Raw genomic sequence first — 19,058 nt, 5'->3', positions numbered from 1 at the left:
GTTTTGGTTTGACGCTTCCTTGACATATTCAAGCAAAAAACATACAAAATGTGATTGGCAGAAAATGATAATGTCCTATGGAACAGACATCTGGTAATAGTTGTTTGTACATACTTATATGTATGTATGCTTACATGCATTGTTACTTGTTTGGTTGGCCTGTAGAATAATTAATGGCGTTTTCTTTTCTCGAAAAAAATGACACTTTCTTATATGGCAACATTATCAGAGTGCAACATTTTAAAGAAAGAACACGAAATAATATGTGAAGATGCTAAGAATAAATGCAACATTATTTCGAGAAAAGAAAACGTTGTAAGACAATTTGAAAGTTTCTATGAGTCAATGTTGTAAATACTTAAATAAAAGTGCCGTTTTGCAAGAAGCTCACATACACACACTGAGATAAATTCGTCAAATACATAATATGATAATATTCTTGGTACAGCTGTACANTCAGTAAATTTAATCAACATTTAACTTGTCTGAATAAAGTTTTGCTATAAGGAACAAAGTGAAATATTAGATGGATTTTTACTTTACTCTACATAAAAAAAAAACATATTTTTTCTCAGAATGAACTAAACAGATATAATCTTCCTATTTTTATATTTCTGTTTATTTAGAGTTATGGTAACTTTCTACTTAGACTATTATTGCTTGTTATCACAGAATTATGTCAAATAGCACAAACCTAAATNGCAGTAAATTTAATCAACATTTAACTTGTCTGAATAAAGTTTTGCTATAAGGAACAAAGTGAAATATTAGAGGGATTTTTATTTTACTCTACATAAAAAAAAAAACATATTTTTTCTCAGAATGAACTATTTTTATATTTCTGTTTATTTAGAGTTATGGTAACTTTCTACTTAGGCTATTATTGCTTGTTATCACAGAATTATGTCAAATAGCACAAACCTAAATTGCCATAGTACACCGGCACGATTATAGCACCATTTTCTTCGGACATCGGCGTAACTGCGTTTGAGTCATCAGCATATGGTAAATGCTGCTGTGCATCCTGATATGTTGACAATACGAGCGGTTTGCGATCGCTACCTGGAATACCGAAACGACCACGTCCATTTCGAATTGTGTACTACACAATAAAAGATGAGAGTATTGATATTGAGTTAGCAGAAAATACATATCTTTGAATTAAGCTTAATAGTTACATATGTATATGTGTGTCGTACATACATATGTACATATATACTCAGGGTATTTCGCTAGCTTAAAGTGAAACGTTGCTAATTCTTTTTTTTTAATTGGTATGTTTTGGTAAAAAAGAATAAAAATGCATCGTTTCCTAAAAGATTAAACCGTTTCTATTCGGTGATACGCAAATTTTCTAAATCCAAAATAATCACAAAAAAATATGATAATTCCCAAAGAATACAAAGAGTTTTTTTTTCAGGTTTGAATGTGCGATTTTTTTTATTAAAATTTTTGCAAAATAAGTGACCGAAGAAAATGAGTTTGTAATGTTTTAATTTTCTCCTGTATAATTAAAAAAAAAATGTACTTAGCAAATTTTCACTTCAAGCTAGCGATTTAGACTTTTGATATCAAAATTGTACAAAATAACTATTAAAAGAGGTGAATGGAAAATGATATACGCAAATTATACTACAAGTATGTGTTTCAAAAATTCAGGAAATAATTTTTAAAATAAATAAAATTAATCTTGATTAAGCTTAAAATATAAAGTACAAGAAAAAATTTTTCACAATAGTAAAAACTATATTAAGCCTACTAATTCTGTGTAGAAATACATAGCATGAAAGATGGATGGCTTTAAAACTATTGAGGTATTCACAACGGTATCGTAAGTGTCTTATTGTTGTTTGTCGTAAACTTTAATCGGCTAAAAATATATCAAGAGGGTTTACAAGGGCCCTCAAAAGTCATATTATGAATTTTAACAGTGCTACAAAAAAAGTTGGTTGTGGTTTCGGTCCTCTCAAAATTTATTTAAGCTTTTAAACTTTACGACATACAACAATANCCGGCTAAAAATATATCAAGAGGGTTTACAAGGGCCCTCAAAAGTCATATTATGAATTTTAACAGTGCTGCAAAAAAGTTGGTTGTGGTTTCAGTCCTCTCAAAATTTATTTAAGCTTTTAAACTTTACGACATACAACAATATGACACTTACGACACCGTTGTGAATACCCTATATATGTATCTATATAAAACATGAAAACGACACAAAGATTTACATACATATGTAAACAATATATAAGTATGTATGTATGTATGTATGTTTTTGAGATAAACACATATGAGTTTAACTGGTATAACATGATAAACAAAATGCATATGCCTGTTCAACTTATTTTGTGTGGTGGTAATTACTTGAATTGATGGTATAGAAATACATTTTTACTTGGTATTTAATAATACCAATACTGAGGATGCGCCAAAGCTACATACATTGGTAATGTGTACCATGGATGACACTATGTACGTATGTATATATGTATATGCGTTTGTATGTAATCATATAAGGCATAGATATGAATGATCTATGCATCAAAAATGTTTTGCTGGGATGAAGAAGTGCATTTGTTGTAGTAATCCCAANCAAAAATGCATATGCCTGTTCAACTTATTTTGTGGTGGTAATTACTTGAATTGATGGTATAGAAATACATTTTTACTTGGTATTTAATAATACCAATACTGAGGATGCGCCAAAGCTACATACATTGGTAATGTGTACCATGGATGACACTATGTACGTATGTATATATGTATATGCGTTTGTATGTAATCATATATGTAAGGCATAGATATGAATTCTATGCATCAAAAATGTTTTGCTGGGATGAAGAAGTGCATTTGTTGTAGTAATCCCAATGTCTGCCATGGTGAATTATTAATGGGGCTGTTGCCCTCTGTTGGTTAATAGCGCTTACCTTATGTGAACTACGTGATCCCCTGCGTATGTTAAACGGTGAACCAGGTAAGGATAAGGATGTCTATGTTTTTTTAAAAAATAAAAGTACATAGAAGAAGAAATAGAAAAGAATATGTAAATAAAAAATCCATGGCCAAAATATCTTTGATATAAATTCCTTATTTTTATTCGTGGATGGTTTTTTGCTTCATGTTTGTAAAAGTGCGCTTTGTTTTTATGAAGAATGTATGAGCGAACTACATATGTATGTATGTAATGTGTTATACGTATGTATGTTTAACTTCATCATGTTTGAACTTTTCTAGCCCAAATTGCACGCACATTGATATGAAAATTGTAATAGACTTGTAATACAAACTGGGTGTTAGTTACACAAATCAAACCACAGTAAAATGACTTATGAATGTTGGCTTCCCGTTCCCAGAANATGTAATGTGTTATACGTATGTATGTTTAACTTCATCATGTTTGAACTTTTCTAGCCCAAATTGCACGCACATTGATATGAAAATTGTAATCGACTTGTAATACAAACTGGGTGTTAGTTACACAAATCAAACCACAGTAAAATGACTTATGAATGTTGGCTTCCCGTTCCCAGAACGCACCCATAAGAAGCAAAAACGGTACAAAGATAAATATGTACAAAACGACTCGAAAGCGAAATACATATGAAAATAGAATTTGAAAACCACTTTAAATTTATTTTGATCTACAATTTTACGATTCGATTGGATTTTTTTTTACATATTTTTAATATTTATATTAAATTATTAAACTCTTAACCCATGGAGCATAAATTTACCAAGACAGGTTAATACATAGCTGGAGGAAACAATTAGCTATGAAACTAAATGTTCATGAAGCCGCGAACAACAATTAAAAGCAAATCTACAAACACAAACAGAGAAGGTAATAATAAAAATAAAGTTACATTTAAATCTATAAAGATCGGGTCGTAAGTAAAACTTTTATTTTATTCCCTACTGAAATATGTATATTGTATTGTATTTTTTTTTTTTTTTTTGCTTTAGAGTCACATGGATGTGTGTAAAATGAGGCAACGACTGTAGTGAAAATGATTCACAATATGGATATTGTTTAGACAATAAAAATAACACCTACCTTGAAANGAAAGCAAATCTACAAACACAAACAGAGAAGGTAATAATAAAAACAAAGTTACATTTAAATCTATAAAGATCGGGTCGTAAGTAAAACTTTTATTTTATTCCCTACTGAAATATGTATATTGTATTGTATTGTTTTTTTTTTGTTTGCTTTAGAGTCGCATGGATGTGTGTAAAATGAGGCAACGACTGTAGTGAAAATGTTTCACAATATGGATATTGTTTAGACAATAAAAATAACACCTACCTTGAAAAATGATGGACCGAAATTAATTTAACTTTTTTCTAGAATTTCTAGTATTTATTCATATTTCCAGTACCTCTGCCATTTCAGAGCTATTGGAGGTATTATAATCGAAAAGTTAAATCAATTTTAATAATATTTTGATTCATACCGATGCTAATTTTTGTAAGAAGGAATACCTCCTATTACCAATTAATAAATTAATATAACAGCCATGGCCAATGCAAAAATTCTATGCAAAATATCTAATTTTGTAGATAAAAAATTATGATAAAAAATCATGTTAGGCTAATTAAAGCATACGCTTGTTTGCAATTTATTAAGAAGAGTGATGCAAGAAAAATTCGTAGGTGGGTGTTAATCAAGCTCAATCTAATGAGCTTAAAAAGTTAGGCTGGTTTGACTCAAAAAAGCGTTTTACCGAAGTGCTACTTTGTTTGGTAACTGCTATCCTGCAGTGCAAGCTTGCGTATACCATCGATTGAAATAAATATGCTTAAGGATAGGTTGTGTTAAATTGTTAAAAAATTCATAATTATAAATATGTAAATGCAACAAAGATTGGGCAAACAAGAAAAACTTAAAAATCCGTCGATTAAATTTAAGTCATCTTGATGATCTTAAATGGATTTCAAAAAACATATTTTATAGCCACGTAAATTTTTTGCGACTCTTGAAAAATAGGTAATCTCTGAAAATTTGCATCCGCAAAGCATCTACATATGTATACATTTTGACTGCATGGCAACAAACGTATCCATATACATATATGTATATTACGTTGTTATAAAACTAAAAAATTGCAAATGTTTCTGCGGTAAATATACTTTTGATAAATTAAAACGAAATCCGCCTTTTGATTGAAGGCTTGATGCACACAAGCTTTTTAAGATTTGCTTGTTGTAATTTTTTAGTTATTATTTATTCTTTATCAACACGGAAAACTTACATACTAAAAACTTTGAGGTAGCTTTTTTTTGTATTTGTTTTTTTAAGGCTTTCGTACAGCCCTAAGCGATATGTAAATCTAACAGCAACATGCATTTCATGCATTCCAAATCCAGCCCATTAAAAATTATTACCATAGAAACATTCATTTATTTATCTTTACCCAATAATGGTGTCGCAAGATGGTAATTATTGTATTTTTTCTCTTTTTGTCGTTATTTGGAAGTTATAAATTAAAATTTCTTTAAATGAAATAAAATGAAAATGAAAATATACATAAAATATACATTTGTATACCATGATACAAAAAAGATGGGAGTTCCATTTAATGACATTTGTTGTTGTTGTTAACCATTTGACTTTTAATAAAATTATGATATTTCATCCATCAAATTCATGCTACCTGATCACATATGTATGTATATTTTGAACATTGTTGCATTTTCTAAATCTTGTGGTTTAAACGACGAACTCTAGAATAAAACTTCGGAAAAAGACTAGTTTTATTAAAGCTCAAAGAACATTTTTAACAAATTAGGAACCATTTGAAATTTGAAACTATCGGTTTCGTCATATTGGGGTCCATGTTCAATTTCTGGTCCGATCAACATCCAAGGGCAGGAAATGGCAAACCTACCCAATAAAAAAAGGGAGAAAACAGCAATTGCAGACGGCCTTCTCTAGAATGTAGAGGGCCTTACCGTCCGGATGATTTCCTCAATTCTTTTTTCTATACGACACGGACTCAGTTTCAAGGCATTGCTTTTCCACATTCAGGATAAGGGCAAATTTTTCTGCGTAACATTTTTTTTTATTTTGCGACGTCGTTTCCGACTCGTTCTGGTGAACAATTTCTTCGGCGGCGAACTCGCCGTCTGATGAAAGGCACAGTTCGCCGGCGGGTCGCAAAAACGATTCGCCGGCAAACCGAAAAAAAACGATATACTAGCGAACTGAAAACAATCCTCAAAATCTTTAACAAAAACCATATAAATCCAATTTCGAATTGTGTGTAATTAAAAAAAAAACAAATCAGCAAGCATTCCTAAAAATTTTAAACATTTCAGTCTGAATTAAAAAAATATATATAAAGCAGCTTTNACAAATCAGCAAGCATTCCTAAGAATTTTAAACATTTCAGTCTGAATTAAAAAAAATATATATAAAGCAGTTTATAGCTCATTAAATTTTAGTGTAATAGAGTATACATTTTGTATGGAACAACTGAATTCTATTTGACGTCGTGTCGAGTTCACCAGACCGACGCGTCGTTGTAACGACTTCGATTCGAACTCGTCCCCGCTCTGTGGCAAATTGGGACGTAAACACATAAGAGCAAATTTCCCTAATGTACTTTTAAATATACATACATACATACTTAACATTTATTATAATCAAACATTTGTCATTTTTGCAGACGCAGATTTAAGACGCCATTCCGCTAATTTACCCGTTTTGTATTGTATATTGAATTTCAAAACATCAAGCATTCCAAATCATGCACATATTAACGAACTTATTTAATATCATGAGTGATTCCGATGCAAATTCTGAACAAAAAATGTTGCAACATATGAACTCGGTAAAAAGATACACTATCACCGTGCGGCAAAAACAAAGAAATTTTAAATACACGATACAATCAATATACTTACGAAATTGTGGGAAGTATAGTGAAACTGCGATTTTGCTTTTTTCTCTGACGTCAGGATTTTTTAAGGACTTTGTGATGTTTTAAAGATATGTAGAATAACAATTGGTACCCATACCAAAATAAAGCGAAAATTCTGTAGCATTAAAAAAAATTATCAGTTTTTCGTTCACAAGGACGACTAGGTTTTGAAATTGCCCTTTCAAGTAATTTGAATTTTTTAAGATAATAAAGTTAGAAAGACGAAATTCGAGGATGTGGTCGGGAGTATATTAGTCCTCGACATAGAATTTTTTCAAAATTAAGGTATTGGCCAAATGCAGGATGGCCTTGCTTACTTCGCTTTGCTAACTATCAAATATTATTTGAAATATATGTACTAAAACGTATGAAGGCTGGCTAAATGGCAGCTTTGCTTCACTTGCTTTATAGGCGGCAGAGTGCGTCTGACTCGTGAGTCGGTTTGGATGTGTTTGTGAAAATAAATATGTATTAGTTACACCAACATGACTCCCGTCATGACTCTGAATGAATGATTCAACTGTGTGTAGTCGAAGGCGAGTCAACACGTACACAAATGACTCGCGAGTCAGACGCACCGTGTACGCCGCCTATTAATCGCCTCGAAGTTTCAAATAAGCAAATTTATTATTCGAAGCGTTTTGTAGGCCTTTGACAAAGAGGTATGTTCCCGTTATAAATGAATTTAAACAAACTGCTGCAGACTGTTCAAACAAAAATTTGCTTACAAAAAAGAAGCAATTAGAAATTAAATAAAAATGGTTAGTTGGTTAGAGTAAACAGTTGCAAAGCCCACTTTTCCAAACTTAATTAATATAAAATAATTAAATAAAATAATAATAAAAAAATTAAATTAATATAATAAATTAAATAAATTAAAATTAATTAAATAATTTTATTTTAATTAATTAATTAAATTAATTATAATAAATTATTATACCAATACAAAAATAAAAAATAAAACGAATATAATAAAAAAATATATATATAAATTACACTGGCTTACAGCAAAAATGTTCTATGGATGCCACTATCCAATGCCTATGTAGAATTGCTCGGTAATCCCGAAAATTGAGTTGATTTTTTTTTATGGATACCTTTTCAGATATTTGCAATTTACCGTTATTCAGCTTAAAGCAAAAATTGGTTCCTTTTAAAATACGGCAAATGAAAGCCAATGAAATTCGCCATTAACCGTATATACATCACTTTCTGATAGGCCTTATAGTTTCTGACAAATTAGTTAATGATTTCAGCTTTTTTATTTTTTAATGAAAAAATTAAAAAAAAAATCAAACTTTAACAGAAGAAAAATTTAAAAAATAACAGGTTCTGTGCCAAATTTTTGCATTTTTACTAAAGCCTGTTGTGCTACAAAAAAAAAATCAAGTTACTGATGAAGAAAATCGATGGATAAATACGAAATAATGAGTAGTCAATTAATAATGCGCAAGATTTTTTGTATGAAAATTGAGCACGACAGAATGTTACTTATACGCCGCGTACACCTAAGTAACACGCTTTCCTACTCATATTTCATACAAAAAATATTTGCGCATTTTCATTTGACTCTTATTACTTCGTATTTACCCATCGATTTTCTTCATTAGCAACTTGATTTTTTTTTTTTTTGTGATAATTGTTGCATACCTTCAAGGGATGGCTTATCGATTACAAAAAGTTGCGAATTCAGGAGCATTCAATAATAAACGAAAAAGTTTAATCAGCTTCAATTCTACAGGATTTTCTCTTTAATTTGATACCAATTTTTTTAATAATTTGTGAAGTAGTCATTTTTTTTTTCAAATTTCAAAGTCCTTTTAAAAAAATTCTGGCGTCATTTAGAAAAACTAAAAACGCAGTTTTACTATATTCGGCCCATGGTTTCGCGATTATATTGATTTTTGTGTGTGTAAAATTTATTGTCCCACGGTATAAATACTATGTATATGTCTCAACTGAACAAGGAACCAAGTAACATTGAAATGCAATTTAATAATAGGTCCATTCTTTTGCAACCGAGCTACAAAAGAACACTCGCTTAAATGACGAAATGCACGCAAAGCAACAACACAAACTCGGCTATTTATCCGAGTTCAGCCAGGTATGTTAAAAACTACGCGGCCTGAAGAGTAGTGTTGTTATGTGAAAAAACTGCTCTATTGCGAATTGTTAACGGGAAAGTGGAAAGGGAATTTTTTTGTTTTCGTATATACATTACTTATATTTTAAATAAGTATATATATTACGCAAATACCTCGAATAACACTGTGGAACAAATTCAGGTTAGCAAAAGTTAGGTCGATTCTGAGAGTGAGGGGTGAAAATAGAGGCTAAATTAGAAGACCCGTATCGCGGCGTTTGTTTATGTTTGTTCGAACTTTTTTTTTATCGACCTTCGAACTATGCAGTCAAATGCCGATTTTCAGCATATTGTTTATATGGTTTTTTGGCTATAACTTGGCGATTAATTGATATTTTTTCAATCTGTTAAGGCCAAATTATTGCTAGAGACCAGTGCAACAATTGAAATTTAAAAAAAAAAATTGATTTAGAAAATTTTTATAGTGCTTATGAAGCAAAATGTTGGAATTTTTTTTTCATGCTTTTTGAACATATTTTCCACAAAACTAAGGCACTCCGCACATTAAGATCCTAATCATAGTAGTGCAATCGTTTTAGCATACTAGAGTATAAAGCTTTTATGCCGAACACATGTATTTCAATGAAGCTCTGTACATTACGATTCAAAATCTTGTTTTCGCCTAATCGTAANAACCAAGTAACATTGAAATGCAATTTAATAATAGGTCCATTCTTTTGCAACCGAGCTACAAAAGAACACTCGCTTAAATGACGAAATACACGCAAAGCAACAACACAAACTCGGCTATTTATCCGAGTTCAGCCAGGTATGTTAAAAACTACGCGGCCTGAAGAGTAGTGTTGTTATGTGAAAAAACTGCTCTATTGCGAATTGTTAACGGGAAAGTGGAAAGGGAATTTTTTTGTTTTCGTATATACATTACTTACATTTTAAATAAGTATATATATTACGCAAATACCTCGCATAACACTGTGGAACAAATTCAGGTTAGCAAAAGTTAGGTCGATTCTGAGAGTGAGGGGTGAAAATAGAGGCTAAATTAGAAGACCCGTATCGCGGCGTTTGTTTATGTTTGTTCGAACTTTTTTTTTATCGACCTTCGAACTATGCAGTCAAATGCCGATTTTCAGCATATTGTTTATATGGTTTTTTGGCTATAACTTGGCGATTAATTGATATTTTTTCAATCTGTTAAGGCCAAATTATTGCTAGAGACCAGTGCAACAATTGAAATTTAAAAAAAAAAATTGATTTAGAAAATTTTTATAGTGCTTATGAAGCAAAATGTTGGAATTTTTTTTTCATGCTTTTTGAACATATTTTCCACAAAACTAAGGCACTCCGCACATTAAGATCCTAATCATAGTAGTGCAATCGTTTTAGCATACTAGAGTATAAAGCTTTTATGCCGAACACATGTATTTCAATGAAGCTCTGTACATTACGATTCAAAATCTTGTTTTCGCCTAATCTTAAAAAAGATTCATGAATCGAAGCGCCCAACATTGTAAGGCGCTTTCAGTTTTGAAATCATCATTTGTTTACTTTTTGTGTTGGAAATAAAATTTATTAGAAAATAATTGAAAATGAATGATTGCGTGCTAAAATTCGTGCAAGTTGTATTAAACCACAAGCGTTTATGCAATATTTCGGAGCAGAAATATTTGCGGAAGTGCGTAGTTGCGAAAGAACGACCAGAAAATTTGTTATGTGTAGAAAGTGTTTATTAGCTGGTGACTTATGCACGGCGTGCAAGTATACAGAAGTCGAGTCGTCATGCATTCGTTCCGTTATGACGAAACGATTACTCTACTTTGATTAGGCGCGTAATGTGCCGAGTGCCTAAGTCTTTTTTGCTTTCTGTTTGATCTATAATATGCTTCTCAGTTTCTTCAATAAATTTCATTTGAAAAGAAAACAATCATAATACAAAACTTGCGTTTTCCAGCTTAATATTAATTTACTTCTCATTTCTAATGTACAAATTTTGAAATTGGGGTTAATATGTCGTACAAAATTCATCTCTTGCATCAGCATCTTGATCAACTCGCTCAACAGTTGCCAACTGAATCTGATGAGCAAGGCGAAAGTTATCACCAAACTGCGCTTCCATTTGAAATAAGGTAACTATAGAGTGTGCATATTTTGAATTCCTAGATTTTTCTAATATCTTTGTCAGAGTGCACAATTTAAACATGTTAACGATTTAAAACTATTTTCGTTTCAGGTACAGAGGAAAGAAATCTCCAGATGCAATACTCGCTGAAATTTGTTGGTGGTATAAAAACACCTTTGAAGAAGAGGAAGACGAGGAAAAAGAGGAAGAAGGGGAAGACAAAGATGAAATTCCAGAATATCTGTTGGACGAAATTATCGACCTTTCTGATGATGATGACGATGACCAAGATATTAGAGAGAGCAGTGATGTTGATCCACAGCTGAGAAGTAAATTAATATTAAGCTGGAAAACGCAAGTTTTGTATTATGATTGTTTTCTTTTCAAATGAAATTTATTGAAGAAACTGAGAAGCATATTATAGATCAAATAGAAAACAACAAAGACTTAGTTTTGTGGAAAATATATAATATAACCAATATGCTGAAAATCGGCATTTGACTGCAAAGTTCGAAGGTCGATTAAAAAAATTCGAACTAAAATAAAAAAACGCCGCAATACGGGTCTTCCAATTTAGCCTCACTCTTAGAATCGACCTAACTTTTCCTAACCTGAATTTGTTCCGCAGTGTAATTACTAATTTCTATTGTTTTTTGTGTCCAAATCCCGTTGAACCAATCACATGTATCTCGCCAACTACCAGCAGGGTGGCTTAAGTAGCTAAATAAATGGAAATTTTACCCGAGTTGAGCGTTCTTTTGTCGCTCGCTTACAAAAAAATGCAGCTAATGAAATGTAAAGTATATGAATTTCAATGTAATGCATATGTAAATCTATTTAAACAAATTGAGAAATCTTGAAAATATAAAAAAAAAAAATATATAAGAATTTACGCCGTAAATAAAATGAAATTAATTATTTAAGTGTCAAAATATTGCCAGACAGAACACATTATAACAAAAGCAAATTCAAAGCACACCAGCCAGCTGCGTTATACTTACCGTGCTCACTTTTCTGACTTTAGTAGCGGGTGCTGTAGTAGGTGCTGGTTGTCTTTGAATAACGCTCACCGACTCCGATACAACTTCAACGCTGCGTATCGACATTTTCTCCTTATTGTTGTCATCGTTTCCCTTTTCGGCACCGACAAAGAGCTCATAGCTAATGCACGAATAAGTCGGGCTTTTCGCCAACTCTGGATGCAAGGCTGCTTCAGCCGCTTCAGCTGCATCTGCTGCCGCCTGAGCTGCTGCATTTGCTCGCTCTTCCAATTTAGCAGCTTTTGCTGCCGCTGCCTCTTCCGCTTCCTACAAGAACATATTAATTGTGGTTGAGGGGTTCAAACCTAAAAAGCATTCGAACTCGTCAATTTGCGTACTACACAAATAAAAATCAAAGCCACCAAAGCGATCAAAAATTGTCCATTTGACGAAGCTAAAGAAACCTTGAAAAATCGTGTAACCATATAAAGGATGACAACAGTTTTTTTCGGTCCGATTAAAGGCTCAGTTATGCATACTTAACATTGCATGGTGAGACGTTAGAGTTGTCACTTGAGGAAACCGTTGAATGTGATATACGTGTAAGCGATTAACCAACGCACGGCATGTCATATATGTATGTCTCTTGATTATTGATTTGTACGTAAATGTGGAATTCGATTGATTGTGAGCGCAAAGAGAGGGATAAATATGACCAGAAAAATGTTTGTAATTGTTGTACGTGCTGTACGTGGAGTACATATTATGTATGTATAATCATCACTATGCTTCACATCCGATGACTTTTATGCAGTGCAATGCTAAGTGTGCATAACTGCGCCTTTGAGGTTCAAAGTCTTTGCTGTATTAGGTCAGGTTGGCATCGCTCAGTCTTCATTTCATTCATCTGTTTTCGGACCGTACGTTACATGCATTGTATTATTTTAGGCAAAATGGCATGAAAAATAATAAACTAAGACGCAAGTTAAATGTTAAAATTGAATAAAATAGGTTAGTATCGCCGTTACAACGAGTTGTTTCATACGCACGTATGAATTTATAAATTAAATATTGGTCACGCTGCGATTCCAGTGTCTTCGTTAAGGTTTACTTCACTATGAATTCTTTACATTTATTTATTAGTTCGATAGTAGGTAAAATATATGTATATCGTTAATTAAACAAAATTAAAGCAATTGCACATAAATACATACATACACTAAACATCAACAGTGGTTATAATAAAGACATTCATTGGGTTGAGTAAATATTTCCACCCTAATCGGCCTGCTCGAGCCTGGCTGCTCGGTGCCAAATTAAAATTGAAAATATTTTCTCGCATGCAAAGTACTACTTACGCGAATCGCCTCCTCTTCGGCAGCCTCTTCTTCTTCGGCCTTCTTTTGTAATTCGTCATAAGACATGGCAACAATGGCCAAAATCAAATTCACAAGATAGAATGAACCTAGGAAGATGATGACTATAAAGAACAGCATGTGCCAGGGACCAGCCGCTCTAAGAACGAGCTGGTACAAATCTTCCCAAAAGTCCTGTGTCATTAGACGGAACGCCGAGAGGAAAGCCCAACCGAATGAATCGAAACTGGTGTATCCGTAATTTGGATTAGGACCAAAGCCCTGTAGACAAACGTACTCATCACTACATTGCCTATATATGAACAGATGAAAAGGTTAGAAAAAACAATAACATGTACTCAATCAAATTGGTATTGGTTTTAATCATCTCAGTTTATCTTGTTCTTATAATTTGTGGCCTTAACTCACCCAGCACCTGATATATTCCCGCAAAGCGGAAAGGAATATCCATCATCCTCTGAATACCAATTTGAACTGTTTCGGTTGTGGTAGTCCCAGTTTTCGTCAGTCAGATTTCCCCATGAGCCGTCTAAGGGGAATTTTTTAATGCACTTCTGTGTTAGAACACCCATGTAAATTTGTAGACCCATCAGCGCGAAAACTGACAGCGAGAACATTGTCAAAATTATCACATCACGCAGATTTTTTACTGATTCGATGACAGCGCCGACGATAGTCTTTAAGCCTGAAAGTAAATGGGTAGAAAGTGGACATTTTAGGGTGGATAATACGTTCAGATTTCCCGAGGAAATTTAAAGCCTATCGAAAATTAATGTAATTATCTTTATTTACCTGGCACGATGGCTACGGTTTTAAGTGCTCGCAGTACCCTAAACGTTCTCAATGCTGCGAGGTTACCTAAATCAATACCCATAGTCACATAACTTTAGAGGGACATTGCGCGAACGGTATGTAACACAGAGGAAGGAATGAAATATAAATATTTTGTTAGTTAATTTGTAATTAAAGCACACTCATTGAATTTAATACTTGTGAGCGTTTTCTTATAGTGATGAATGCCACTTACAAAAAAAAGACGAATTCTGAAACGCTGAAACGCTCTTCTTTATACTTATATGTACTTATGTCACGCAAATGAAATGTCTGTAGCACAATTAAGAAAACAAAGGTAAATAAAATGGGTAACCGTGTCGTTTATGTGTTTGAAAATTGGCTTATTATGTGTTCATGAAGATGTCAAAGTTGATGTCCAAAGAAGAACCGTTCCTATCAGTGAACCTAATTTTTTGTTATTAGGTGTATGCATGTACATTAGGCTGGATCGCGACAAAAAAGTTTGTATTACCTACATATATAGGTTTAATTAAGTCATAAGCAAATTAAATTTTGCCTTCATTTTTAGAACATAAATTTCCAAGTCGGAAAAATTTTCTTTCGTATGCGAACCGACTGAGTGTAATGTACGTACTTACATATACATAANTTGAATTACACAAAAATTTCGAGACTAAAGTAATGCATATACAAATGTATTTAATTATAAGTCACCAAAAAATATATCACAGTTACGAAAAAGTGAAAAAGCAAAGCTATTAATTGTATGGATTAGAAATCAAAACTGAAAAATATTAAAATATTATTTTTTATAAACTCACGCTAAAGCTATTACTACGAAGTCCAGCCAATTCCATGCATCTCTAAGATACGTAAACGGGCATAAAATGAAACCTCGTGCCATCACTTTAACAGCTGATTCAAATGTGTAGATTCCGGTGAATATCACCCTAAAAACGAATTTTTAAATGTTTCTGTAGCTTCAAGTTGAATTGCTGCACTTGTGTTTGGTTTATAAGCATTGTTTTTAGTTCGATATCTATTTTTTTTATTTTTAGAATGTATGATTTTGACTTAAAATTAAACTAACGTATACTATATTTGTTAAAACACCTCTTCTGTATAATATTTCCGGTTTCATCTTAAAGTACTACTTAGTTGACAATGATAACATTTTTGATGCATTTAACAATATAATTTTTTCCTAAGAGATGAGAGTTATTTCTAGCAAAATTTTGTTGGTTTTATATAACATTACATTGTCAATATAATCGTATGCAATTTATCGAAATTTAAGTTATCCTTAAACTGACATGCATATATACATACATATGTTTGTATATTAACGGCATACCATTATGTAAGTAGCATACCATACCAACTTTGGTTGTAATGACACCACAACTTCCCTACCCTATTCCCAGGTGAGACAGATTTGCCGATTTTATAGGGTTTAGTCAAAGGTTGCAGGAAAGGCGGTGATTTACGCAAATATTCTGTAATAGAGCTTTGTGAGCTTGACGTAGGGTCTGAGTCTGCATTTCTTTGCTAGCAGTTTGTAACGTTTAGTCCAAATCATTTTCAATTCATTAACGAGAGAAGCCTTTGTTTCCGATTGAAAAATAATCATTAAAATCGATTCACGTAGTCCTAAGTTATCGAGGTGCAAGCATGCATAAACGAACAAAAATATTCCTATAATTTATAAACCACCTCTTGTTTCATCTCGATTAAAAATAAGAAAACTAAAAAATATGGTTGAACAGTTGAAGATATCAAGCAAAAACCATTGTTAATAATAGTTATTTATATCTAATGGTATTGTTTCATAGGTAAATTGTTCATATTCTCAAAATTCAAAATAATAGTTTCCGGGTTCGGTCGTAACTTAAGACTCTTAGGGCCGGTTACTCAATGTCTGGTTAACACTAATCTCCTTTTAAACATCAATTATCGACGTTTCGGGCTCCATGAACAAACATGGAGTTCGTAACGTCGATAAGATGTTTATCCGGAGATTAGTGTTAACCAGACATTGAGTAACCGGCCCTTAGGGCCAAATTCACAGTGCGTAGTTAACCACTGATAAGAGTTTAACTATTGATTCATATTCATATATTGATCATTCATATTCGACAGCTGACTATGAATACATGCATTTATATGAAAGGCTCTACATAACCAAAGTTGGGCAACGCCAACGCAAATGCAAAACAGAAAGATGGCCAACTCTCAACTTTTCACGTGCGTCGTTCGTCAGCTGCTCAAAATAATCAAAATTATATGAAATAATTTTACTTTTCAATCAAATTCGGGCAATAAATATAGTTTTTAATGCAATTATTGATATAAAGTTTTGATTTATTTGCCGGTAGTATGTTAATTTAGTGACCAAAGTATACACTGCTAAGCGTTCATTGTAGTAAGAACGGGCATTACTTGCGCTGCTTTCAAAGCAGCGACAGCGGCAGCGGCAGCGCCAACGCAACGCCAAAGTTGTATTTGGACGGGCCTTAAGTTCACGAGTTTCGGCGTTTTTTGTGTAATTTCAAAACTTGAAATCTTCGATACAGTGTTTTAGGACATCCTAAGCATGTATGAAACATGACAATTGGAAACAAAAGATAACAGCAGTCACTCTCCGTACTCGGTTGGTAGTTTTACGTAAGAAATATGCAGAAATGCCTTTACGACAAAGATATCGAGGGCTTATATTCAATACCCTCTATCGGCATTCTTCACAAAAATGGGATTCTGATATAAAAATCCACCTAAGCTTAACTGTCATCGGTGATATTAATGCTGACCTTGTATAACGCTTGACAGAAGAATTTACTATTACATTGCAAAGTCAGAATTAACATCACAAAGTATTTCTTGTGAAAATTTCAGATAGAGGGTATTGAGATAATTTTAAGTTTCGTTTTCGCGTATCCAATAAAAACATGTATTTGCTTAGATTTCCGTCCATCTATGCATACATACATAAGTATGGAATGTTCTGTCTCGTAATGTTGGCCTCGACCCGTTGACTGAGTTTACCCCGATTCTCTAAGGTCACACATACCGCTATTGCCAGAAAAAACTGCTGATAATGAATTTGCGTTGTTTTACGAAAGCGTCCTAAACTCTACAAAACATGACTTAAATCCATATCTACATCTCACAGGTATCTAATTTTCCTAACCCTCCAAGCAATATCCTTTAAGAGAGTCGACCCCATTTCATGTTCAGTTTGCAACTTAGGGGCTGAAGAGAATACCAATCACATGACAAGCCCAGATGTCCGATCTATAAAGATATACATCTGAAATTCTTTGCGGTATCGCATTTAGACCTGGCTAAAGTAGTGTGCCTTACGAACGGCAAATTCTTTTAAGCTTAATATCCTTATCTCAACGCGTGCCTTAAGTATAAAGAGTTCTTAATAAAATAGTTTTCATAATATGTTTAAGTGTGTGTATTTAGTGCCGATTATTATAATTTGTCTTACTTCTTTTCCGACTAGCGACATTCGTCTGTCTTACCCCCCTATTCTAACAAGGCCACACAATTCAGTGGATCACTATTGTGATAAATACTGCGCCCCAAAGTATGCCCCTAAAGCAAACATGCCGCTACAAAATAAAATTCAAAATTTTAGTGCACTTCATTAGCACTTAAAATCTATTTTTTGTGGCAGATTTTCAAGCACAGCAGAAATCACAATAGTGGTGCGCTGAGTTTTGTAACATTGTTAGGGCCAATTTCACAGTGCGCAGTTAATTCAGAATCGGCAGTTAACTACAGATTTTCAGTACAAAAATCTGTAATTAACTGCTGATTCTGAGTTAACTACGCACTGTGAAATTGGCCCTTAGAATAGGGGGGTAAGTTGTATGTTCTCATTATTTCATAAGCACGTCGCGTGAATATTTTAAGCCTTAGTGTATATCTGTATTTTCTCTGAAATAAATAATATGAATAAATCCAGCAACAACAATAACATACAAAAGTATGTTTGTGTATGTATATATGCATAATCATTTACGCAAACGATGAGAGTTTAAGTTTATTTTACACATATGTATGTGCATACATATGTACTATGTACACTGACAGCATTGGTCTATAACATAATCTTTTATGTCAATTGCACTTTATTGCGCCTTAATTGCAACGCTGGATTGGTACCTATGACCTCTTTTTCGGATGGTTGATTTCAGATTATGTTGTTGGATCCTTGCACTGATAGTTGCGTAGCCGGCTGATTTTATTTATTCCCTTTGCGGGTTTTTAAAAACAAAACTGCATTTACAGATCTGTATGAATGTATGTGGTATATATATATACTTGATTCCGTTATTTGTATCCGATTTATTGGTCCACTTGTTTTTCCTCCGCTGCTAGGGTACTCATTCATTTACCAAATCTACGATGACAATATTGACATCAGCTAGAAAAATGACGTTACTTTCTCCGTCGCTACATTACTGCTAAATCATTATATAACATTTTTCTACTCAAACTCTTTAACTCACATACTTTTTAGTAACACAAACAATAATTGTTTCCATTTTTATGTATGCATGACTACAATATTGGTAAATATCACTAGTATGGTCTTTACACTGCGGGATAGAGCTGCAAAACTCGCTGCCAACTAATCAACCTTACAACACTGGATAACAGAAGATCCATTTTAGCGTGCACGTTTGTCGTTAACATCATAACTGGCTCAATTGACTGCCCTTCTCTTCTAGAAAAGATTGCATTTAATAT

The 19,058-nt window shown here is 32.8% G+C and overlaps 1 protein-coding gene across 1 annotated transcript in view; it reads right to left on the bottom strand.

Annotated features, from left to right (window-relative positions):
- The window catches only part of para (sodium voltage-gated channel paralytic), a 61,584-nt gene extending 43,096 nt beyond the window's left edge, over window positions 1-18,488 (bottom strand). Inside the window, exons 1-8 of the mRNA XM_017621486.1 lie at window positions 18,471-18,488; window positions 15,119-15,247; window positions 14,295-14,386; window positions 13,911-14,187; window positions 13,485-13,794; window positions 12,148-12,453; window positions 2,928-2,990; window positions 922-1,102 (exon numbers count right to left, since the gene is read on the bottom strand). Of these exons, the coding sequence (XP_017476975.1) occupies window positions 922-1,102; window positions 2,928-2,990; window positions 12,148-12,453; window positions 13,485-13,794; window positions 13,911-14,187; window positions 14,295-14,386; window positions 15,119-15,201 (1,312 nt within the window). The 5' untranslated portion in view covers window positions 15,202-15,247; window positions 18,471-18,488. The remainder of the gene's footprint in view (window positions 1-921; window positions 1,103-2,927; window positions 2,991-12,147; window positions 12,454-13,484; window positions 13,795-13,910; window positions 14,188-14,294; window positions 14,387-15,118; window positions 15,248-18,470) is intronic.
- Between the last annotated feature and the right edge of the window lie 570 nt (window positions 18,489-19,058).

This window comes from Rhagoletis zephyria, unplaced genomic scaffold, assembly GCF_001687245.7.
Source record: "Rhagoletis zephyria isolate East Lansing unplaced genomic scaffold, Rhagoletis_zephyria_1.1 Rzeph_scaffold_02476, whole genome shotgun sequence".
NCBI lineage: Eukaryota > Metazoa > Arthropoda > Insecta > Diptera > Tephritidae > Rhagoletis > Rhagoletis zephyria.
Note: the sequence above shows the minus strand (reverse complement) of the source record. Positions and strands in the feature narration are given on the sequence as shown.